Genomic DNA, 26,462 nt, shown 5'->3' with positions numbered 1-26,462 from the left:
CTAAGTAGGTGCTCAATACACATCTGTTAAATAAATGAATAAATAAATAACTTGGCTCCAAGTAAAGTGTTTTCAAGGTGAATGGAACAGATTCAAAGGAATAGATAAAACAAGTAAGAGGCTGAAAAATATTCAAAGTATGATTAAGAAGGCATATATTTTCTTTCTCATCCTGAAATAACATTTAATTTTATGTACACTTTGAAATGAACATTCTTACAAACCAACTGTGTAAAGGAGCATGGAAAAAAAAAGAATTGTGTTTAGTGATGAATTTTTAAACATTGGTTTAAGAATCAGTGAAAATTGGAGTTAATTTTACATAGACAAGGCTTTAGCTGATACCAAATTTTAAAAGCCACATGCTTAAAGAGCCTCTTCTGTAAACATTACTCTCACTTCCTTGCACTAACTCAATGGATTTAATGGTCTCCCAGGAAGAGCAGCATCAATATCACCTGGAACCAGTTAGAAATGCAAATTCTCAGACCCCACCCCCAATCAGCTGTATCAGAAACTCCTGGGGTAGGGCTCAGAAATTTGCATTTTAACAAGCCCTCCAGGTGATTCTGATGCATGCTAAAGTTTGAGAACCAGAGCTGGCTGTAACCAAATCTGGCTCTCCAGAGGACATACTGCTCCCCTGCAGCCCTCCCAAGTGGGAACTGTTTTCCAACGGCATTCTTTGGACCAGGGGCTTGAGGTGAGCTTGTGGTGTGGTTCTCCTTAAGCCTTCTTGCCTCTCACAGGCCATTTTTACTCCCACCTCTGACAATGGAAACACACACACACACACACACACACACACACACACACACACACACACGAGTTGTCAGACCAGAATTATTACCTATTGTTCCTTCTAATATGCTATCATCTTTGTCTTCTGCGTCGTGTACAAACAAGGTAATGTTTTCCCCATTTTAAAAACGAAACAAAAATTTTAAAACTCTCTCTTGAACTTCATTTCCCTTCCAGTCATTGCCCCATTTCTCACCTTCTTTTTACAGCAGAACTCAAAATAATTCTCTAAAAATTCTCCTCTGTTTTTCTTTTGAACCCACTGAAGCAGCCTTTTACTGATACTGCTTTACTAAAACTGCTCTTATCAAGGTCATTTCACTTTGCTAAAACCAATGAGCAATGTTTAGTCCTCATCTAACTTGACCTGTCAGCAGCATCTGACAGTTTATCCTATCTGCTGTGCTTGATTGACTTCCGGTCACCACACTCTCTTGATATTCTCCAACTCAATCTCCTTTGGTACTAACTTTCTCATATATCTGAGTACTGACCACTTCCCTATTCTATCTATTCCCATTCCTACATCTAGTACCATGGCTTTAAATACTATTTATATGTTGATGACTCCCAAATTTCTGTCTCTAGTACCCGAATTCTAGAGTTCAAACCTATATCCAAATGTCTACTCCCCATGTCCATTTTGGTGATTAATGGCCATCTTGAAATTAACATGTCCAAAACCAAGCTCCTGTATGTTCTCTGCCAGACTTACTTCTTCACAGTCTCTCCTATCTCAGGTGATGGTAACTCCAGTCTTCCAGTTGCTTAGACCAAAAACCTTGATAACTCCTTGGCTTCTTTCTCTCTCATGCCATATGCAAGCCAACAGCAAACCTTGTTAGCTCTACTTTCAAAATACATCTAGGATTTGACTGCTTAAATTCTCCCTCCACGACTCTTATCCTGGTCCAAGCCACCATTGTATCCTGCCTGGATTGTATAGTGAGCTCCTAAATGGTCTGACTTGTTCTCTTGTTCCCAGTGAATCCATCTCAGCACAGTGCTGGCCTGACCCTGCTAAACTTAAGTCAGATCTCATCACTCCTCTACGCAAATCCTTTCAGTGATCGCCCGTCTACGTCAGAGTGCAAAACAAAGCACTTATGATGATTTTTTTTGGGTTTTTTTTTTGCGGTACGCGGGCCCCTCACTGTTGTGGCCTCTCCCGTTGCGGAGCACAGGCTCTGGACGCGCAGGCTCAGCGGCCATGGCTCACGGGCCCAGCCACTCCGCGGCATGTGGGATCCTCCTGGACCGGGGCACGAACCCGTGTCCCCTGCATCGGCAGGTGGACTCTCAACCACTGCACCACCAGGGAAGCCCACTTATGATGATTGAAGAGGTCCTCCATGATCAGCCCACCATTACCTTTTTGGTCTGATTTCCTGCTCACTCTCTCCTTGCCACACTGGCTTCTTTGCTATTTTCTTAAACACGTCAGGCACATTCCCACTCCCTGAAGTACCTGCTATCTTTGCCTGGACTGCTTTCTTCCAGTTTTCTGCATCACTTTCTCTCTCTCACTTCCCCCAAGGTCACAATTCCAATGTTCCTCATCTACCATTTTAATTATCCCTGACAGTTTCTCTCTCCCTTCCATTTATTCTTTTTTCTTTATAACTTAGTACCATATAATGTATGGTCTGTTTTCTTCATTTGTGTTGTTCACTGTCTCTCTTCCATATTGTGGAAAGTAGAAATTTGTGTCTCTTTTGCTCTGCCCCAGCACCTAGAGCAGTGCCTGGCATATGATAGGCACCTCATACCTATTTATTGAGAAATGAAATGAATGAAAACTTAAGCTCTTAATTTCAAAAAAGTAATTACACTCATCCACAGGCCTAGGGGATAATATAAAACCTTGCATTTTTAATAGAATTTATATATTTTTGTGATAATTTTGTTAAGGCCTATCCCTCCTCCCACTTGATTGTTAACAGCATGAAGACTGGAACTGAGTCTGATTTGCTCACAATTGTCCAGGGCCAGGAATAAGGGAGGCAACTGAGGCATATGCTATGGTAATAACATTTAGTTAGAAGAAGGCCCATCAAGTAATCAAGATACATCATTCAATGCAACATTTTTATAAAGTCGAAATGCAAAAATGTGTAATGAATAACATCAAAAGTTTGAATAAAAATAGGATTAGTATTCCTGACTTCCTTTAGCCTCACTCTCCAATCTGGCTTCCCTTGGTGCTGATAATTACCTTCTGCCACCCGATAACCATTTGCTGAGTGAGTGAATAAATAAAGGCCAGCAAAGGTGTAGACTAAGAGAAATCTATTTCCTACAGACCTTTCTTTGTGCCTTAGCATTAATAACTAAAGCAACCAACACTTATTATGTGCTAGGCATTGATCAATCATATATATATATAATAACTTTTTTAAGCATTCTCAAAACACTGTAAACAGTTATTGCTGTTATCATCCCCATTTTATAGATGCGGACATTGAGGTCCAGAGAGATGAAATGACTTGGCTGAGTTCATACCCTAGTAAGTGGCAGATCTAGGCTTGATGGTGGCCATGTCAGATCTGTGGATCTGATAGGTCTGCAAGTAACCAGGATACATTCCAGGAAAAGGGAATCTAAGCAAATTCCTTTTGTTCTTATAGGGTGAATTCACACAGACCCCAAAATAAATCATGAAAACATAGGAAAAAACAGATGTCAAGATCCAAACACTAGGCTAGGGAAACTAATGTGGAATTATTTTATGAAGCCTGTGAAACATATGGAACAAGTTACAAAGTGGGGTCATTATAGTTTTTTGTTGCTTTTTTTTTTTTTTTTTAAGTACAGTTGGCTTCAGGAACCAGGGTGTAGTATAGAAGAAAGGAAAATGAAGGAAGGAGAGAAATTATCCTATCCTCTGAAGTAGCAGACAGGTTGTTCTGACAGTTTCCTTATCATTATACACCTTTTAAAAATGTTCTTTCCCACTGAGAAATAATTAATGGTATCCGCATAGGAATGCAAGCAAGTCCCCTAAGCTCAAAATGGTTTTGTATGTAAAAGGTAGGATCACAGGTGGGGATCACTTGCTAGAGATTTATTTGCAAGTCCTTGTAGCAAATACCATTGATGTTAGCCACACTAATTTAGAATAATGCTTTGAGGGCTCTGTTGAAGTTTATCATCAGAAAGAAGAATTGCCATTTAAAATATGTGAGTAAGTTTCAGGGAATAACATTAACACATTTAATTGAATGTAATCTCTACGCCCTTTATGGAAGCACCATCTCCCCTTGCTTTTTGCAAAATAGTGAACTTTTATTGCATTTTGTGAATGGTGGTAATGACATATGTAAAAGTCTTGGGGAAATAGGTTAAGGGTGAATAAATGTGAGAGGCCTTTTGTATTTTCAGTCTCTATTTGAAAACAAATTGTATAACATTTGGGTAGTAACACAGTTTTGAATTCCAGCCCCTCAGGCAACAACTTCTGGTTTCCCTCTGCCCTTCCCAGAACTCCCTGGTAAAGTAGACTCCACCTGGACCTTGAAGCCACAGGCTAAGCTGTTCACCCTGGTAGCTCCACCTCTGCATTTAGACTAGAAAAGATAAGAAAATAAAAGTGTATCCATCCCCAAGCTCCAAGTGGAAATTTATATTCTGATGTGACTTCTTTTAAGATGTGTTGAAATAAAGTCAGATTTTTTTTACTCCCCTTTTACTTTTACAGGAATTTCTGGAGCTCTTTGAAGTCCCAGAGGGGACTGACAGCCCTACGTAGTTGTTTCTATGAGACCTTGTAAGTGCTTGTTTCTCCGAGACCTTGTAAGTGCTTGTTTCTCCTGTGCCATTTTGTTCTGTGTGTTCTTGAGAGCAGACACTCAGCTTTTGTTGGTTTTTGGTGTATGTGAGGAATGATCCCTGTCCTAAATCACTAAAAGCTTCAGTGGAAATAAAGAGGTGTTTTAAAGTAGTGATTTCAAAAGGTGGGGGAGGGCCGGAGGCCCAAAGTGTCATTTTCCAACGTCAGATATAACATTTGGTACCTCTCAACAGGAAAATAAGAGACAGGGAATGCTGAGACCAGACTTCTTTGATATTTCTTCAGTCAAGCATATGGGTTTGAGAGAAAACCCTGGATTTATAATAGTGTCTCTATTAGGCAATATCACGATGAATTACAGTCTAACATTACGAGAGGGCTGAGGCAATGAGCATGGCAAACTTGTTAAATCCCTCTGCTATCAATCAGCTCTGTGACCCTGGGCAAGACACTTTACTTTTCTGGGCCTTAGGTTTTTGTTTTTCTCTATAATTCTTTTCTTCCTTATATGCAAGAAGAAATTAACAAGTTCACAGATATAATTTCATTCATTCATTCATTGAACATTTGTATTGATCATCTACTTTTGTGCCAGACTAATTACAGGGTGCCGACGATTTAGCGCCAAGCAAAACTAGACTTGGTTGCTACCCTCTTGGAGTTTACATTCTAGTGGGAAGAGAGATGCATTATTCAAAACTCATAAAAAGAAAAATATAAATGTAATAACTTTAAAGGGGAGAAATGCGTTGAGCCATGCAAGCATTTAAAAGGGGGAATTGAGCTAGTCCACCATGGGTATTATATTTTGTGCAAGGGATAGTCTAGGAAAAAGAAATGTTTATGACAAGAATTTTTTTCACTCAAAAATAGTTTTATTGAGCCGCCTAGAGGAAATCTTATAGCCTTATTTCATGATATGGCGAAAAAAATTTTAGTAGCTTATATAAGAACTCCTTGTAAGTAGAAACCCAATTTTGTAGAGAGAAGCCAAGCTTCTGAGAACTAAGTATGGATGGACTTCTGTGTGAGTGAGAAAATGGGACACATTTGTGAGCAGGCTTGAAGGTGTAGGATGATAAGAGGGAATGGGTGGGAGCCAAGATGACACAGATGTGAGGCAGTATGAGATGTGCCTCAGGATCCCTTAAGTTTTAAAGCTATTCACTTCACATAGTGCTTCAATGGACATTGATGGAGAGGTTGGACTTTGCAACTCTAGGTAATAGGCCAAGAAACAGAGACCCTTAAGGATGTAAACTGTCAGAAATCTACAGAAAGCAAGGCTGGGGTCTCTTTGGACTCTCTCAAAGGTTTGGTACTGAATTTAATGTGAAAAGTTCAATAAGATTTCTGTGAGGCAAGTGGGTTCAGCATACATCAGAATTATACTACATGTTAAATTATGTGCTATATTCAGTAGAAGAATGCCAAAGAGAAAATTTGCTCTGCTTTTTAGCTGCTAAAATGGTATCTGATGTCTCTGGTGACTATACTCAAATCCTCTGAGCCTCATCTCCACGTGGGCTTCAATTCACCTCATGATAGCTTCTGTTATGTGCCCATTTCTTCCTACAGCCACTGGTGGAAGCCTGCTCTCTTAACAAGGATTTGTATGTACCTGGAAATTAGGGGATTAATGCCTCTGGGAGCATCCTTTGTGGAGTGTGGAACAGATGGATAAATTCATCCCCAGTTGACCCTCAGGTGAATAGTTCTAAGATGCATTAGTATACTTTTTATAAATTCTCCTGCAAGACCAAGCCCCAGTTGCCCACAGAAGTGACCTCAAAATTAGCTTTTCCCTCCTCCTTAACTCTTCTCATTCCCTCTCTCCTGCTTCTTGGAATTGCTCCTCAACTGGACTACCTGGATACAAGTCCTCATATCAGGATCTGTTTTTGGGGGGAACCCAAAAGACGACGAACAGTAAAATCTGTGCATATTTGAAAAGAAATAATATGGATGCAGCCATCTGTCTTTCCATTCCTGGGTTTGTTTGTGACTTTCTAAATTCCAAAGTACTATTATTACTGCATTTCATCCTTGAATTTATTCTGAAAGTAAGAATTATTATTATCCCCATTGTACAGATAGAGAAATTAAGGCTCAAAGGGAAGAAGTGAAAAGTAACTTGCTTGATGTCACATGGATGTTGCCCACATAGAGCTAAAATTGGTTATTCCACAGTCAGTACAACCTTCATGGAATGCCTACAGTGTGTCATGCCCCAGGCTAGCCATGGGACCATGTTGTTCCTCTTTCCCCTGGGCCTTCTCTCCAGATCTCTGTAGGATCTCTTTTCTACTTGGGCTGATCTAGGCCTGATCCAGTCGAGAGGGGCACTCTAGACTCCAATGCCTCTAGCCTCTGGAAGGACTGGTGGATAGGATACTAAGATTGCTTTCTTCTTGGAGTTGCTCTTGCCCCAGGGGGCCAGAGATCCAATCCCTTCATCCCCCACCTCAGGGGTATCTTCACCTACTTTATTTTGCTCTTTACTCTCTCAGCCAAATGGCGCAGGACCAACAATTCTGAAAAGATTCCTCTTCGAAAAGATTGCCTTGGTGGCTTTACTTGCCTGACCTCTCTGCTTGGTAAGTGCTGAAAGCTTGTGATTGAAATTATTTTACTGGAGTTACCTCAAGTCTGTATAGGCCATGGTCTCTCCTCAATGTTTTGAAGTGTGTTGACTCTTACATAGGCTGTGAGTGAATATTAAATTATTCTTCCCCCACAGGCAGCAATGCATCAAGTACAAACGGTCTGATTTCTGAAATGATCCATAAAGCTAAGTAAATGGTACTGATCTGGATCCATAATACTGGACTATCAACCCACAAATTAATATGCGTGCCTTGATTTAGAATTGGGCAATAAGAAAGATAAAAACAAAATCATTTAAAACATCTGGATTGTTTTGCTAACTATATTATGAAAGTATACTGTAAATGGCATTAGAAGTTTGCCTTATTTTCTACCCAACATGACATAAAATAACACACATATAAAAAACTGTCAAATGGACATCTGTCTTATAATATGCCTCTACTATTAGCAGAGCAACTGAAAAAGAGCTTTGGTTTCAGGCCCCATAACATTTAAGAGAGAAAATATTTTAAACTAAAATATATTATAAGCTAAAAGTCTTCAAGGTACTCATCTCATTTCTATATAATTTTAAGAGTCTGAAACCCTGCTTTCCTGAAGGATTATTGTTCTTACTGATCATTTTCCAAAGTATATGGCTGCTATTTTATAGAGTTCATATTTATTACTTTGTGTAAAGCTCTTTTTCCCACTAGCAAAGAACAAAACAAAACCGTAAAAAGCAAACAAAAATTCTGGGGTTTATAAATTCTTTATGTTCATATCTTGTGTCAGAATGTCACCATATAGTACTTAAGGATTTTATGTGTGTGGAATTTTATATGGAATAGTAAAGGGAAATAAATGATCATAGATATATGTCATATATATCTATATATTACTATATATTTATATATAAAACTGTATTTGTATAACTGTATATATATATAACATATAGATATATATAAAATTATACACACACATATACATACACAGATGTCTTACCCTGGATTCCCTTGAAGAATCCCAGGGTAACTAGAGGAAAAAGGCAAGTGTGGCAGATAACAATGGGAAGCAAACACAAGATGATATGGTACCATACTGACCACTGCTTCACAAAGAGCCATAAAGAGACATAGCCATTCCATCAGCTGTGCACCTGCTTGGCCATATGTGATATCGCTTGCACAGACGGCATGGCAAAATCTTGTATCTGAACAGCCCATCTCGGGGAAGAAGTGAGATGATATTTATCTACCAGCTCTCTTCCATCTTCTGTTTCCTATTGGTCACAATTTGCTTCACGAGAGTTGCTTCACCTACATTTAGAAAATTCTATCATCTGGTCCCTTCGGCAGCTTTGGGGAAGCCAGATCCCCCTCCATGTGATGTGTGCTTCTGGAATCAAGTCTGGAAATGGTGGAAGGAACCAGAGACTTAAGACATGTTGCTTGTTTGGCCTCAGACCCACAAGTAGATCTCAAGGTCAGCAGCTGAGATGGAGGAAGTTGCTGAGGGCCTGGGAGACAGCTGAGGTCAAGAGAATATAGATAGGAACATAAGATGTGATAATACAACATCAACCAATCAGTCAATCTCCAGATACAACATAATATATAATGCATTCTCAAATCTCTGCATTAAAGGAGGAAAAAGAAGTATGTATAAGCTTGTATAGAATATAATATGAAAATATGCTAAGCTTTGGAATGGGTGTTTGTATTTCCTGAGAGCCAAGTTAAAAGTCTGAAAACAGAGTATTGCAAGATGTATTTGGGAGACCTGGCTTAGGAAGCTAAAGAAAACCATCTTTGCCTGTCATCCCCCCTTTTGTCCTTGGGTTAACCACTTGCAGTAAAAGTATGTTTGTCTGGAGGTAGACAGGATAGTTTTCCAAACAATGCCAAGAATCAGATGCCTGGTAAGAGTTGTCTTCCCAGAGCAGAAGAAATAGTTAGATCTGTCGATTTCAAAGAGCTTCCCTCCAGGCTGCCTATAGAGTAAACAAAAAGAGGTAAGAAGCCAACAGTGCAAGTGGAGAAGTTGAATCAATAAACTTGAAATTCAGAAAACTGCAGTGTGAATAACAGTCTTTCAGATAAACAAGGCTGAGAATTATAAGTGCTTAATTTATGTGTATCTTCTAGGTGCTATAGGAAGAGATCTATATAGGAAAACGTGCATTCTAGAAATCAACAACATGAGGGATCAAAATAAAATTATTAGACCAATATCCTTATAAGCAGAAAGCTATTATGTAATAAAGTGTCATGAACAAGTTGATTTTAAAAATAAGGGGCAGGTTTAGTCCCAATTTGTGTGCCTGGCGTTTTACCCAGATCTGCCACAGTGGGTATCTTGGCAAGGGTTTCTTTATGTTGTGGCATTCAGGCATTTGGGGGCTTTGTGGGGACTTTACCTGAGCCACTATAAAGAAACAATCCCACTAAAGATAAAAAGGCGTGTGATTTTAAAGGCCAAATCATGTGCTCCACTGGTTTTACACTTGAAACCCATTGGAACCATACTGGGAATGTCAATGCAGGTTTTTACCATTTTGGAAACACTTTGGTCTCTGAACTGTGATTAGCAATAACTAAATACAAGACATCAAACCTCCATGTTACTTGGAGGACTAAACATAGATGTCTTCAATATACTTTGAATGTTCTTAATATTTGAAGAGAATTTTTTGAATCTGTGCATTTTATTTTTTTTCAATCTTATTTTACAAATTCCTGTTCTATAAATAACAGAGTGTTTTAGATAGAGAAACTTAAGGTGCTCTGCCGTTTGGTAATGAAATGAAGGGCAGAAGATTTAGAAAAGTTCATGTACCCAAACCCACAACAAACTAAAATTATAAATTCATGTCTAATGAGTCCAGTGGTCAAAGACTTTGTACTGCTCCCAGAATTGCCAAATTTTAATAAAACTGGACTTGAACATAAAAAAAAAAATAAGGGGCAATTAACTTTAGGGTGGGATTCTGGAAGTACCCATTAGAGTTCCATATAAAGAATGGAAGAATCCAAACTCTTGAAACGCTAAAGCTTTCAGGAGATAAAAATATCTTTAGGAACCTTTTAATTGTGGGTTTGATACGCTAGAAAGATCCAACAGTTTCTGCATTATTTATATTCTGGTGGCAAATCACTTCTTATAATTTGTTAACGTAGGCCCTAAATATATATATATTTGCAGAGCCTGTTGAAGATAGAGATTGCTCCACAGAAATGAAACCTCTGCATCTGGAGTTTCACGCTCGTGGCCTGTTGGGTAAATCATGCCTACAGATGTTTTTCAAAGTGTTTTCAAAATCAGGAAAGGTTACATAAAATTTTAATATCTGGCCATACTAGGTGTTTGGTCCTTCATGGCCAATATTGGCTGGAGGTGAGTATAACAAGTGTGCCCTTGATACTAGCGCTCTCCTGTTACCTCATTCTCACAACTCTATTCTATTGAATCAAATCCATTGTCTCCTGTAGACAGTTGCATCTGTTAACTGCATTCCTCCTCAAACAACCACCTTTAAGAAAATTACTCCAGAGAGACGTAACCCGAGTGTTCATCTTTTAACTTGTTAGTGCTTGCTAACTGGTTTCAGCACATTTGGTGGCTTTCTTTGGCTTTTATGTATTCCTCATGGCCGTCTCTGGCCATACCTCCAACTTCGTCTCCAACACAGGTGCCATTTTGGTGTGTTGCCTGGGCATTCTTAGGATACTTTCTACCCATTTCAATTTGAGATTTGGCTTTCATCTTCTGTCTTGGAACTAAAAGCTAATTCTAGTCTCACAGGTTGATGCCTCCTGATATTGTCGTAGGTTCATCCAAGTGACTGAATATGACTGGCTTCTTATTTTCAATATGCCTTTGGTATATAGATTGTATGAATGGCCCCAATTTTCCATGCCTCTCCGTATCCACATCCTCCGGTACTGAATCCCTGCCACCCTCGAACACACACACTAACTCTGGGCTTGGCAAGTTGACCCAAACAGAGGCATTAAAATGCACTTGTACTTTTACACTTCCTCTCTTGACTTTGATTGCCTTGAAAACATATTTAAGCTGGCCAGAGAGGGATATGAAAGACAGGTACAAGTGAAGACACAAGAAGAGCTCAGTTGTCCCAGCTGAGTCTATCCTATATCAGCCTGCAGAAAGCTGACCCCCAAACACATTAAAGATCACAGAGTCACCTGCCTGATATGCAGCTGATGCCCAGATAAGGCCAGAATTGTCTTGCTGACCTATAAAATAGTCAGCAATAATAAATGTCTATTATTTAAGCCGTTGCATTTTGGAGTAGGTTTGTTACATAGCAATGACTAACTGATATAGCATCCCAATTAGTGAGATTTTGGTTGTGTTTACCATATAGTCTTCTCATGAGAAATGAACCTATAGGAAGAGCTTGGGCAGCTACACACTTAACAGTGTGCCAGGAAAATATTCTTATAATATTTTGAAGTTTCTCAGAAGCAAAATAATTGAAGGGTTACTTTGGGGTAGGTTGTTTTCATTTGGGAGCATGTAAACATGTCTCATCTAAAAACTGACTATGTTCTGGGGACATTCAAACCCAATATTTGTGTTGTAAATGGTGTTCAAAACCCATTGCCGCATAGGTAGGGGAATCTTGGGCTGGCATACAGAAAATATTTCCCAACAAACCATTGCATTCACTGTTACTTTGAGGTCTCTATGCAGAAATGTGATTGGAAATAAGTGCATTAGGGACGTCAGAAGGTTTGGCAGTGCATTTTAGATGCTTATCTGAGCCACACAAGTTAGGAATCTGGGATGGAAATCTCCTAAGAATAACCATTCTCACGAAATTTCCAATCCCTCTTTTTCTTTTGGCAGAATTTAAAATTCCATGGAAATGGCTCATGTCACAAGACTTCTGTGTGGTGTTGGCCAGCACCAGGAAGAAGAGTGGGCCAGGAAAGGAAAACCAAACCAATGTGGCTGCTTCTTTTCACACCTTTGAAAAGGTTTGGGTTTGGCTCAAACCGAGAAAGAGCACTTGGGGTTTTTATTTTGTGCCAACTCCTTGAAATACCATTCACCTGACTCATGGAGCTTTGAGCATCAGGAGGAAACAAGCCCTTAACCACCATTAACCACTTCCTTATCTCTCAACCCCACACTAACCAAACATTCGTGAATCCCAACATGACTTTCATCCCAGCAGCTTCCACCCTCTCCATCCTCCAGGTTGCTCCATCTGCTTTCTCATATGCAAATATATAAGGTCAGCAAATGCTCATGGGTTAAGACTTTTTCATCAACTAGTCTAATTCTAAGATGCTAATTTTTAAAGAGATCTTAATTTCTAGACCCTAGAATCATTTACAGCACTGAATTACTTGACAGTTAATAATATGGTAATATTTGGATTCAAAATGCAGAAACTCTTTCCCACAAAGTTAAAACAGGATAAGAGTAACCTGATTTAGTTTATTTTTCAAGTTGCCAGTGGCTGGGTACTTCATCAGATTATAGCATGAGATGGTACTAATGAAGCAAAGGTCAGGGGTTCACATCTCTGTCTGGTTCAATTAGCATTATTATTTTTCACATTCCCCTTCCATTCCCCTCACTCTCAGCCAAGTCTCCTACAAATTAGCGCAACTGTGCAAAGGGATGTCCAGAAAAGAGAGCATAGAAAGGATTCAGTGGAAACTCACTCTTATTTCTGGAAAGCCCACTGACAGTTTATGTGCTGTATTGCTGCGTATGTGTACATGTATAAGTCTGTGCATGGTGAGGATTGTTTTGGTATGTGCAGTTATAAATATGTGTCTGTCTATCTAATCTCTCTCGCTGTCATACGATTTGAAAAGCGTGCATTGTTTTAGTCAGGTGAAAGGATTATGTTACCTGAATACCGGTATTTAATGTACATTATCACATTTATTATCATATCAAAACCAGATGTTTAAAATTTGGGCTAGAAAGTCCATAACACGGATTGTATTACCTCAGGGTCACCCTACCACCTAATGCTCACTGCTCAGCTGGTATTTTGTTATGGCTCTAATAGAGCAATAATGTGCTTCCACAAGTCTTAGTCTGGTATTAGATGACATGTGGGCTAATTTTGGTGGGTTGAGCAGACGGGTAGGGGGTTATACAAACCAGAGCAATTTGCTTTCCCAACAATAAGAAAATATGTGAAGAATTATTGCTAATAGTCAAAGCTTCTCTCTCTCTCTCATTCTGGCTTTGGCTTGCTCTCTCTCCTTACTCTTACTCTCCCTTTCATTCTTTATCTTTGGCTCCTTTATTTAAAATTTGTTGTCATTTTTATTGTCTCCAAATGCCCCTCAAACTTACTCCAGAAACAGAAGCTACCTCTAATTACTAACTTTCTTATCTCAGCAAAAACTATTTGAAACCTTCCTCCTATTTGCCTTTCTTGCATTGCTTCTGTACTGATAAAATTAAAACAAGCAAGCTCAGAAAAGTGATAGCATTCTTGATTTAAGAAATTATAATCAATGCAATTTAGATAAGGCTTAAGAAAAGAAATAAGAGCCTATGTGGAACCAAGCCAACGACTCATCTGTTTGCATTAATAGGTTCCAGCAATGGTACTACAGGCACGGAAAGCCTGTTCGCCACTGCACTTAGCAAGCATATGAGCTTAAAAATAAACTTTGACAATGTAGATCTCTTTGTCCTTTCAGGAATGGAAAACATTATGTACTTCAAAGCATACTAAGCCTGATTTTAAAATATAGTTGGGATATTGTTACTGTGGCAATTGGGAGTGTCTTTAGGCCGCACACAGTACATGGATGCTTCGGGCGCAGTAGTGCTTGAGTCACAAACTAGTGAGAGTAAATGATGCTGGCAATTTTGATATGCTCATTTATAAGGAAGAAACTTCTGTCTTTTAAGTTCTCTGGAGCACTGCAATATAGTTCCTCCTTTCCATCAGGGAATTTCTTCCTGAACCAAACTGCAAAAACAGAGTATTTGAGTAGCACATTTCACTTGCATACAGCAGCGTTTGTTCATTTTTGACTGTTTTTGGACAGGAAATCAATCTACAGGGTAACATTCACACATAAAAAGGAAACAATATGGGACAATGGCTTGTTAGTACAAGTGACTCTGCTGGGGAAATTACCGACAAGAAACCTTGGAGGAAGAACGGCATTAAAGATCAAAAGCATGATGACTCCTGATGAAAACATCCCCAAATGATGAACCCACAAGCAAGAAGGAACTTCTACTGTAAGTATTTTTGCAATAATCAAGTATCTTACTATTTTCAAAACTTCTAGCGTATGTGGAGTAGATTTCCAAGCAAGTATTTGATGTAGGGAGTCTTCATTATAGACAAGTCTATAATTAAACTCAATGGGTGGTTCCAACAGAGGGTTAGTTACTGGAATTTTTTTGCATGATCTTGCAACACAAATAAATTGTACGTTGACGTGGGCATGTTTTATACAATAGGCATGTTATATCAGGCTTTTACTGTGTGATGTATTACTTCTGGCAATGCAAAATCGATCAACATTAGTATCTATAAATTCCATTACATTTGGATTCTGGTCATTTGAATGATGTATACTTTGGTTTCATGTTATGGCTAACCCTGTAATCAATTTTTTTCATAAATAAATTGACACACATTATTTGTAATTTACTTAGAGAGAATATTAGCTCTTTCCTTAGTGAATCTAATTTGTATTGTAGGGAAGAGGTGGCTTAGAATTTTAGATATGGGGAAGGAAAGGTATGATAGTTTAAAACTTGGGAACTAAGGCCTTTTAAAATCTTTACATTTCCATAATTTCTTTGGTAAGGAGTTTTGTTTGAAAATTGTTTAGATGTCTGTATATAAGACTTCTATATAACAATATTTAGTATTCCATAGTAATATTGTTATGGTCTTGGAAAGGTAAAGCAAGCTCATCAACAGCATAATCCTATGTAATTATTAAGTATAGCTAAGTCTATCTTTAGTGCCTGGCATAGACTACATACTTAATAAATAGTTTTTAAATGTTGAATGTATGCTGGTGTTGCATAATAGGACAGTTATCCTGATTGTACAGTAATCATTTACATAACAGGAACTTACATGAACTTACATATGAATGTGATTGAATTGTTTAACAAAGAACTGTACAATAATAGGGTTACACTGTTTTGCTGTTTTCAAGAGGGGATTTCTTTAAAAATCAATTTTCTAATTGATTTCTATTCTTGGTTGTTTTTCTTTTGAAATACAAAAAAGTTTGTCCAACTTACTGTTTATCTGAAGGGTAATGTTTTTGGAGCAAATCAGTATGTAAAAGATCAGCTTATTTCCAATCAGTATGTAATTTCCAGGTGCTAGTTTGTGGCATTGAGACTTGGAATTAGCAATTTTGGAGCCCCCTCTGCTGAGGAATAATGGGTAGGTCAAGACACTGGCCAAGTCCTCAGATGGGGGAGATCACATTTTTAGGTGTAAGGGGCATGAAAATAAACTGAGAGGTGAGTGGATGGAGAGATTCTTGGAGTCAAACCAAGTGTTTCTGGAGTGACAGAAGAGAAGCAGAAAATATGGAGAAAGGCATTGAGTGGGAGAGAGCTGAAGAGGTAATGGAAACTCATTACAGATGCCATCTTTGTCTCATATGATGCCAGATAACACTATTCTAGTACTTCAATGTTTTCTAGATCACTTGCTATAGATACTTGTTAAACTAAACACATGTCCTTCTGCTACCACAAGTAGGAAACAAGAATGCTGTACACATGATTTTATTGCATCTTATTAGAAGTGATGGTGGGATCCTTTGGGTAGGAGATGATAGAAGCTGTAACTAAGCAACAATTATCATCAAGGTAAAAAGACTTTTGGATAATCATATATAACATTTGAATAAGCTTAAATTATCCCATTAACTACTCAGTTTAGTTTCCTACTTAGAGATGTATTTTACAAGTAATTTATCCGGACAGATCTATCAGAATGTAACTATAATTAGAAAAAGATATTCTATAGGAATCATTTGGAAGATCTTTTAAGAATTAGAAAGTTGGTTGATATTGTCTACATGAGCATTTTTTCAGGCTAAAATCACCTGGATTTATTAGGTAGAATTCTGAGACCCCAGTCAAGAAATGATGCAATATTAGGGAAGTCTTTTAAGCCTTCCTTTTTAAGCAAAGGGAAGGCATTTGATTATAATCTGAAAGCCAAAGTATGGTAGAATGATTTTGAGAATTATCTTCAAAAGGAAAATATAGTCTTAGGTTGTCCCTTCCTCCCCCCACCCCCAACCCCCCAACACCAATCAGGATATTGTTATTTATTTTTATTTTTTTTAAAGAAGATGTTGGGAGTAGGAGTTTATTAATTAATTTACTTATTTTTGCTGTGTGGGGTCTTCGTTTCTGTGCGAGGGCTTTCTCTAGTTGTGGCAAGCGGGGGCCACTCTTCATCGCGGTGCGCGGGCCTCTCACTATCGTGGCCTCTCTTGTTGTGGAGCACAGGCTCCAGACGCGCAGGCTCAGTAGTTGTGGCTCACCGGCCTAGTTGCTCCGTGGCATGTGGGATCCTCCCAGACCAGGGCTCGAACCCGTGTCCCCTGCATTAGCAGGCAGATTCTCAACCACTGCGCCACCAGGGAAGCCCAGGATATAGTTATTGATAACAAATGACAATTTGAATTTTTATGGCATATTATATTTTTCCTAGTTAGTTGTTTGACATCAGAAATATCTGTTGCCAGAACTGTCTAAAGATTTGCTGTATCAGGAGGAATAAACTTCCTACCACTGGTAGATGAGGAGGTTCAATGTGGAGGGAAAAGAAAGTATTTTGAATCAGACAAATGTGTATTGGAATTCCAGAATCCTCACTTATAAACCAGGTGACCTTGAGCAAATTACTTGAACTCTAAGCATCTGGTTCCCCATAAATGGGGTTAATAATTTGTGCCTCTTAGAATAATTGTAAAGATTAAATTAGATAATTTACGTTAACTGCTTGGCCTGTAAGATGGTTAAACTACATGAGCTTTAGAGACTTTTCTAAAATTGTCATTCTAGTAATTCTAGATGTTTAAAATAACCTAAATTCCTTGCTTGTGCTAAATGCTATCCAAAGATGCAACTCAATAGAAATATCTATTCACCACCTAGTGAGCTCCTCATATAAGAAAATTGTAAAGCAAAGCTATTACAAGTGTAGTAAAAGAATAAGGCATTCCTGGGATAAGCCGCACTTGTTCATGGTGTACGATCCTTTTAATGTGCTGCTGGATTCTGTTTGCTAGTATTTTCTTGAGGATTTTTGCATCTATATTCATCAGTGATATTGGCCAGTAGTTTTCTGTTTTTGTGACATCTTTGTCTGGTTTTGGTATCAGGGTGATGGTGGCCTCATAGAATGAGTTTGAGAGTGTTCCTCCCTTTGCTATATTTTGGAAGAGTTTGAGAAGGATAGGTGTTAGCTCTTTTCTGAATGTTTGATAGAATTCACCTGTGAAGCCATCTGGTCCTAGGCTTTTGTTTGTTGGAAGATTTTTAATCACAGTTTCAAGTTCAGTTCTTGTGATTGGTCTGTTTATATTTTCTATTTCTTCCTGGTTCAGTCTCAGAAGGTTGTGCTTTTCTCAGAATTTGTCCACTTCTTCCAGGTTATCCATTGTATTGGCATATAGTTGCTTGTAATAATGCAAGGATTCTTCAATATACACAAATCAATCAATGTAATAAACCATATTAACAGATTGAAGGAGAAAAACCATATGATCATCTCAATAGATGCAGAAAATGCTTTTGACAAAATTCAACACCCATTTATGATAAAAACCCTCCAGAAAGTAGACATAGAGGGAACTTACCTCAACATAATAAAGGCCATATATGACAAACCCACAGCCAACATTGTTCTCAGTGGTAAAAAACTGAAACCATTTCCACTAAGATCAGGAACAAGACAAGTTTGTCCACTCTCACCACTATTATTCAACATAGTTTTGGAAGTTTTAGCCACAGCAATCAGAGAAGAAAAAGAAATAAAAGGAGCACAAATTGGAAAAGAAGAAGTAAAGCTGTCACTGTTTGCCAATGACATGATACTATATAGAGAGAATCCTAAAGATGCTACCAGAAAACTACTAGAGCTAATCAATGAATTTGGTAAAGTAGCAGGAACCAAAATTAATGCACAGAAATCTCTTGCATTCCTATACACTAATGATGAAAAATATAGAAGAGAAATTAAGGAAACACTCCCATTTACCATTGAAACAAGAAGACTAAAATACCTAAGCATAAACCTACATAAGGAGGCAAAAGACCTGTATGCAGAAAACCATAAGACACTGATGAAATAAATTAAAGATGATACAAACAGATGGAGAGATATACCATGTTCTTGGATTTGAGGAATCAACATTGTGAAAATGACTATAGGACCCAAAGCAATCTACATATTCAATGCAATCCCTATCAAACTACCAATAGCATTTTTCACAGAACTAGAACAAAAAATTTCACAATTTGTATGGAATCACAAAAGACCCCGAATAACCAAAGCAATCTTGAGAAAGAAAAGCGGAGCTGGAGGAATCAGGCTCCCTGACTTCAGACTATACTACAAAGCTACAGTAATCAAGACAGTATGGTACTGACAGAAAAACAGAAATATAGATCAATGGAACAGGATAGAAAGCCCAGAGATAAACTGACACACACCTGGTCACCTTATTTTTGATAAAGGAGGCAAGAATATACAATGGAGAAAAGACAGCCTCTTCAATCGGTGGTGCTGGGAAAACTGGACAGCTACATGTAAAAGAATGAAGTTAGAACATTCCCTAACACCATACACAGAAATAAACTCAAAATGGATTAAAGACCTAAATGTAAGGCCAGACACTATAAAACTCTTAGAAGAAAACATAGGCAGAACACTCTATGACATAAATCACAGCAAGATCGTTTTTGACCCACCTCCGAGAGAAATGGAAATAAAAACACAAATAAACAAATGGGATCTAATGAAACTTAAAAGCTTTGGCACAGCAAAGGAAACCATAAACAAGACAAAAAGACAACCCTCAGAATGGGAGAAAATATTTGCAAATGAAGCCACTGACAGAGGATTAATCTCCAAAATTTACAAGCAGCTCATGCAGCTCAATATCAAAAAAACAAACAATCCAATCCAAATATGGGCAGAAGACCTAAATAGACATTTCTCCAAAGAAGATATACAGATTGCCAACAAACACATGAAAGGATGCTCAACATCACTAATCATTAGAGAAATGCAAATCAAAACTACAGTGAGGTATCACCTCACACCTGTCAGAATGGCCATCATCAAAAAAATCTACAAACAATAAATGTTGGAGAGGGTGTGGAGAAAAGCGATCCCTCTTGCACTGTTGATGGGAATGTAAATTGATACAGCCACTATGGAGAACAGTATGGAGGTTCCTTAAAAAACTAAAAGTAAAACTACCATACGACCCAGCAATCCCACTACTGGGCATATGCCTAGAGAAAACCATAATTCAAAAACAGTCATGTACCACAATGTTCATTGCAGCTCTATTTACAATAGCCAGGACATGGAAGCAGCTTAAGTGTTCATCAACAGATGCATGGATAAAGAAGATGTGGTACATATATACAATGGAATATTACTCAGCCATAAAAAGAAATGAAATTGAGTTATCTGTAGTGAGGTGGATGGACCTAGAGACTGTCATACAGAGTGAAGTAAGTCAGAAAGAGAAAAATAAATACCCTAAGCTAACACATATATATGGAATCTAAAAACAAACAAACAAAATATGGTTCTGAAGAACCTAGGGGCAGGACAAGAATAAAGACGCAGACATAGAGAATGGCCTTGAGGACACAGGGTGGAGAAAGGGTAAGCTGGGACAAAGTGAGAGAGTGGCATGGACATATATACAATACCAAATGTAAAATAGATAGCTAGTGGGAAGCAGCCGCATAGCACAAGGAGATCAGCTCGGTGCTTTGTGACCACCTAGAGGGCTGGGATAGGGAGGGTGGGAGGGAGACACAAGAGGGAGGCGATATGGCGATATGTGTATATGTATAGCTGATTCACTTTTTTATAAAGCAGAAACTAACACACCATTTAAAAGCAATTATACTCCAATAAAGATGTTAAAAAAATTAAAAAAAAAACAAAACAAACAAAAAAAAAGAATAAGGCAATCAGAATGCACGGCTTGAAAGTAATAAAGTTTTTTTGTGGTGTTTTTGATGTGTTAGGTGGTCTAAATTAATTTGACGGACTGTTCTGTAGTCTTTGATGACTAAGATAGTGGAAACACTGGCCAATTAATTCCCCTTTTCATCCTCTGTTAAATCATTTTAGGAAACCCACCATAGCCAGCAAGGTCATTCTCAGGAGAAATGGTTTTGGAGAGTTTAAGGACAGAAAATTGTTCATCTTCAAAATGTTTCCTACGACATCTTCCCTTGGTGCCTGCAAAAGTCCAAGTTTTAAGTGGATGGTGTATGTCGATGATTTAATTTATTGTGTCCATTTGTTATCAGCGTAAGCGCAAAGCACTTGGCAGAACCATCATTTTTACACTACTGTTTATACTAGCTTAAGCAATGTTTGAGCATCACAGATATGAAATAACAATCTAGCTGTTAGATTTACTAGCTGGAAAATTACTATGTATTTGGGAGAGTGTGAGCAGTGGCTCTTAAAAAAATATTATCTTTCATCTGTCTAGTGCCGTTTTCTTTTTAAAGTGTTTCTACATATATAATTTCATTTTTTTCTCACCTCTGAAGTAGAGAGCGTTGCACATTAACTTCATTTACTGCATAATATGAATAATAAGTCAGAGATTAGGCAGAATTGTCTAAGGAGAAGATCAGATATGAAATAAGACTTTGCATCTAGTGTAATTTATCTAATGGTTTGATGACTATCTCTGATTTTTATCTAGAAATATATGATTCATCTGCTTCTCTCATGCCTTAATAGGACCCTTAAACTTGAGCGCTAACTAACACTTACCTTGTTTTGTGCCTTCTACAGAGACCCAACCAATCAGGCACACAAAAAGAGATACTGCAACTAGGTTCAGCCCCAGTTAGGTGTGCAGAAAACCTGCGTGTCTGGAATTCTCTGACTCCTATACTATCAGTGTATCCCAGACACTTCTAGAGAGTAAAGGTGCTGATATTTGCTCATTAAATTTGTTGTTTTACAAGGGAGTCAAGGCCACAGGCACACTCTTGGCCATCTTCCTTGTCTAAAATGACATGGATTTGACAATTTTATTTTATATATCTTATTTTATTTATATACTATATAAATAAATTTATTTATTTGTATATATATTTGTGTGTGTATATATATAAATAAATAAATACACACACACACACACACACACACACACACACACACACACACGTATAACCAATTAACAAATTGGCAGTATCAGGTAAAACTCTGCTCTATAGCTCCTCAAAGGCTGATAAGCTACATCTTACAGGCATAGATCTTGAGACTCAGGGTATGGTTATATCTGTTGATTTGTGTCTAATAATCAGAAGTCTTCTTGGTATGATTGAAGATTTTAGCCAGTAAGAACCACAATTTACAGGTGCAAGAGAAAACCAGAAAACTATATAGCAGCAGGGTCCAAATATCTTACACAAGTTATACACTAGGTGATTTTGAAATGTGTTGATTTTTTCTCAGCAGCTCCGTCTGTGCAACATTCTTTTAGCTCCGTTCTTAATTTTCATGTAATAGCTTAACGTTGCCACATGTTCTGTATGATACTTTTGGTTGATGGCATTTTATGAAAATATCGGCTCGAAGAGGAAATCTTGGAATTGAGGGCTTAGATGCATTTTGAATTGAATAGATTGAAACTTAGAGAAAACCTTATTCTGTGAGAATATGGCTCACATAGGGTTATCCTTATTACTCCTCCCTCGTGTGAGAGAAACAGCCTCTAAGGTTAGACTTGGTGGAGCAGAGCTAATGGAGGTGCAATTACAGGTCATTGAATTGTATGATGCCAAAATGTTTAGTTTTCACTAGGCTGTTTTTGTTGTTTTGAAACCCGAGGTGAGAGGTCAAGATAAATTGAACAGTCATGGATAAAAGCAGACGGTAAACTTTCCACACCTTGACGTTTTAGAGTTCTGAGTAGTGCAATCTTGGAAAAGTTTTTGCTTCTTTTCCTTTATGTTTTTAAGATTTGTTTTATTTTTGAGAAAGGTACAGGATTCTCACTTCTTCAGGGTAAGATAGTCTGCTCACAAAACACAGATTTTTATTTTGTATATATATTTTGAACTATTAAAAACCTACATAAAGTAAAATTCACTAATTTTTGTGTGCATAGATCTGCAAGTTTCCACAAATGTATAGAGTCTTGTAACCATCACCACAATCAAGATAAAGAACAGCTCCTTCATTGCCAGAATACTCCCTCATGCTGCTTGTTCGTAGTAAAAGCCTCCCCCATCCCTAATCCCTGGGAACACTTACCTGTTTTTATCTCTATAGTTTTGCCTTTTCCAGAAAGTCATATAAGTGAAATAATACAGTTTGCACCTTCTGAGTCTGGTTTCTTTCACTGAGCAGAATGCATTTGTGACTCATCCATGTCTATCAATAGTTTGTTTCTTTTTATTGCCAAGCAATATTTTATTGTACCAGAGTTTGTTGGTTTATTCACCGATGAAGAACGTTCAGGCTGTTTCCAGTTTTTGGTGATTATAAACAATGCTGCTCTAAACGTGATACACTGTAAATGCAGGTTTTTGTGTGAATGTAAGTTTTCATTTTTCTAGGGTAAATGAATTCCTAGGAATGGGATTGCAGAATATTGTAAATGTACATTTAACTTTATAAGAAACTGCCAAACTCTCTTCCAAACCGACTTTACCAATTTGCATTCCGACCAGCAATGTACAAGAGTTCTAGTTTCTTGGCCTCCTTGTCAGCACTTGGCATTATCAGTCAGTTTATTGTTTGTTTTGTTGTTTTTATTTCTTATCCATTCTAAGAAGTGCGTAATGGCATCTCATTATGGTTTTTAGATGGTGAGCATTTTTTCACGTGCTTATTTGTGATCTGAATATCTTGTTTGGTGAAATGCTCAAATCTCTTGACCATTTTTCGTTGGATATTTGTTTTCTTATTGTTATTCTGAGAGTTCTTTTAAAATTATGGGTATAAATCCTTTGTTGGATTGGTAATTTGAAGATATTTCCTGTAGTTTACCTTTCACTTTCTTAACCATCTTTTATAGAGAAAGCTGTTCTAGTTATGATGAGATATAATTGATCTATTTTTTTTCTCTTATGGATCAAGCTCTCAGTGTTATGTCTAAGAATTCTATTCCTAAACCAAACTCATGAGCATTTTCTCCTGTGTTTTCTTTTGTCAGAAGATTTGTAATTTTATGTTTTACATCTAGGTCCATGATCCACTTTAATTTTTTTTATAAGTTATGAAGAGTGGCTTGAGGCATATATTTTTGCATATGAATATCCAATTGTTTCAGCACTGTTTGTGGAAGAAAACCTATCTTTTATCCATAGAATTGCCTTTGTACTTGTATCAAAAGTCAGTTGACTGTATTTTTGTAGGTCTATTTCTAGACTCTCTATTTTGTCCCATTAATTTATGTGTGTATACTTTCACTAATACCATACTGTCTTAGTTAGTATAACTTTACAGTAAGTCATAAAACCAGATAATGTAAGGCCTCTAAATTTGTTCTTCTTTCTCAAAGTGGTTTTCTACATCCTTTTTCTATATAAAATTTTGACTCAACTTGACAATACCTATAAAAATCTTACTGCAAGTTTGATTGGGATAAGAAGTAACTCTATAGATAAATTTGGGGAACATTGACATCTCAATGATATTTGAGCCATTTAATCCACTTATTTAGCTCTTGATTTCTTTCATCAGTATTTTTTATTTTTTATCATGTAGACTACATTTTTTGTTAGATTCATACCTAGGTATTTCATTTTTGGGAGCTCTTATAAGTGGTACTTTACAAATTATATTTCTTATTTTTATTGCTGGTATATAGGTGTATGTTAGATTGTTTTTGTGTATTGCCATTTATCTTGCAAATTTGCTAAGCTCATTTCTTAGTTCTAGGAGCTTTACCTGGACGTTTTTTAGATTTTTTTAATTTAGATCATACAGTGTAGGAATAGAGACAGTTTTATTTATTTATTTTCTTTCCAATACATGCGCCTTTTATTTGCCTTATTGTACTGGCTAGGGCTTTCAGTACCATGTTGAGTAGGAGTGGTGAGAACAAACATCTTTGACTTGTTCCTGATCTTAGGTGGAAAATATTGAATCATCATCATTAGATATGGTGTTAGCTATAGGACTTTTTGTAGATATCCTTTATCAGGTTAAATAAGTTTATTTCTATTATAATCATTATAATATATGATGCAGTTTGCTAAGAGTTTTTATTATGGGTGGATTTTAATTTTTTTCAAATCCTTTTTCTGCATCTATTGATATGGTCATGTGGGCCAAAAATATTTTAAATGTAGTCAGTAATCATATTGCTGGTAATATTAATGTTGTTATCTTGAGATTATTCTACATGTAACATGAATTTAAAAAATGAGTAATTATGGTATACTCTAATTTTATCATCTTTTGTGACCTTGAGAAGCAGGATTCTTATGGAAAAAATGAGATACAGATGATATGGAAGAAGTTAAGCATAAACGTTTTAGTACTGAATTTGAATTTGAAATATCAGTATTAACATAAGGTATTTAATATACACACATATATAATATATTATATATATGCAGTTGAGAACATATGTAATAGAGTAGGTATGTAATATAGTATGTATGATATAGATATAGTTATAAATATATTTCTCAGCTGTGTCCACTGGAAGGGCTTTGAAAAAATTACCAAGCACCCAATAACAATGAGAATCTTTAGCACCAAAATTGTGGTCTTGATATACTGTTTTCCCACTAAAGAAGCTAAGATAGCTTTGGGAAATGTGTGGTGGGTCCAACTGTGGATAAAGATATGCAGAAAACGAACATGAAACATCTTATATCATATAGTGAAAAGGCCCTTAAGGCTAATAGGGCTATATCATTGATTCATGAATATGAAACCAATTTTAAAAGGCTACTATTAGCTAAAAATGAGACAATTTGAACAGGATAATAATTGCAATGAACTAAATCCATCAAATGTTTAAATCCATGAGTTCATAATGATAAGAAAAATTAATTGGAGATTCAAGGAAGACCTTTTAAAAGTGACAGTTTAGCTGAAATTGAGGGATAAGTAGGAAAGAGCTAGTGAAGACAATGGAAGGAATATACGTGCACAGCCAGAGGATGGGAAGAACTTTGTCCTGTGTAGCAGGAAGACAGTGAGTGAAAGGGAGAGAGGTTCAAAATGAGATTGGAGAAATATACAGGACCAATCATGCAGGGCCATGTAGTCAAGCTTAGGAGTTCATCTTTCATTTTAAAAGCAATAGAAACTTCTTGAAAAGTTTTATGTAGCGAAGGGGCATAATCAGACTTACAGCTTTAAAAGATCGCTCTGACTGCTACATGGCCAATGAATGGAGTTAAGAGCAAAATCAGAGAGAGAGAGAGAGAGAGAGAGAGAAAGAGAGAGAGAAAGAAAGACAGAGAGTGTTAGGAGCCACTGCAAGTGAGAGATGAAGCTGGCTAGGTCTGGTAAGCACCCATGGAATGCAGTTCTCTTTCAACATGAAAAAAAAAGGAATCTAAGAAATACTCGTCGCTCTTTGGGTATTTTATAATCTTCTACCTCCTAAGTACCTGAGAAAATGAGCCCTTTTATCCTTATTCCACTATTATCAGTAACTGGTTTAGTATGGTTTCCTCCAGCAGAACCTAGACTCCATGTAATTTTTATAATAAAAAAGAAACAAACACAGATATAGAGAACAAACTCGTGGTTACCAATGGGAAGTAGGAAGGGGGGGTGGTAATATAGGGTTAGGAAATTAAGAGGTACAAACTATTATGTATAAAATAAGCTACAGGGATATATTGTACAACACAGGGAATATAGCCAATATTTTATAATAACTATAAATGGAATATAACTTTTAAAAATTGTGAATCACTATATTATACACCTGTAACTTATACATCAACTATACTTCAATTAAAAAAAAAGAAAAAACTTAGGAGGCCCTTTTCTGTCTGATAGAGTGATATCACTTTGCTT

At 37.2% G+C, this 26,462-nt stretch overlaps 1 protein-coding gene across 1 annotated transcript in view; it reads left to right on the top strand.

Annotated features, from left to right (window-relative positions):
* Positions 1-14,051: 14,051 nt before the first annotated feature.
* Positions 14,052-26,462, top strand: part of KCNK2 (potassium two pore domain channel subfamily K member 2) — a 225,151-nt gene continuing 212,740 nt past the window's right edge. The window contains exon 1 of the mRNA XM_065876668.1: positions 14,052-14,437. Within this exon, the coding sequence (XP_065732740.1) occupies positions 14,404-14,437 (34 nt within the window). The 5' untranslated portion in view covers positions 14,052-14,403. The remainder of the gene's footprint in view (positions 14,438-26,462) is intronic.

Source organism: Phocoena phocoena, chromosome 1 (genome assembly GCF_963924675.1).
Source record: "Phocoena phocoena chromosome 1, mPhoPho1.1, whole genome shotgun sequence".
NCBI lineage: Eukaryota > Metazoa > Chordata > Mammalia > Artiodactyla > Phocoenidae > Phocoena > Phocoena phocoena.
This window is presented reverse-complemented; position numbering and strand designations above follow the sequence as displayed.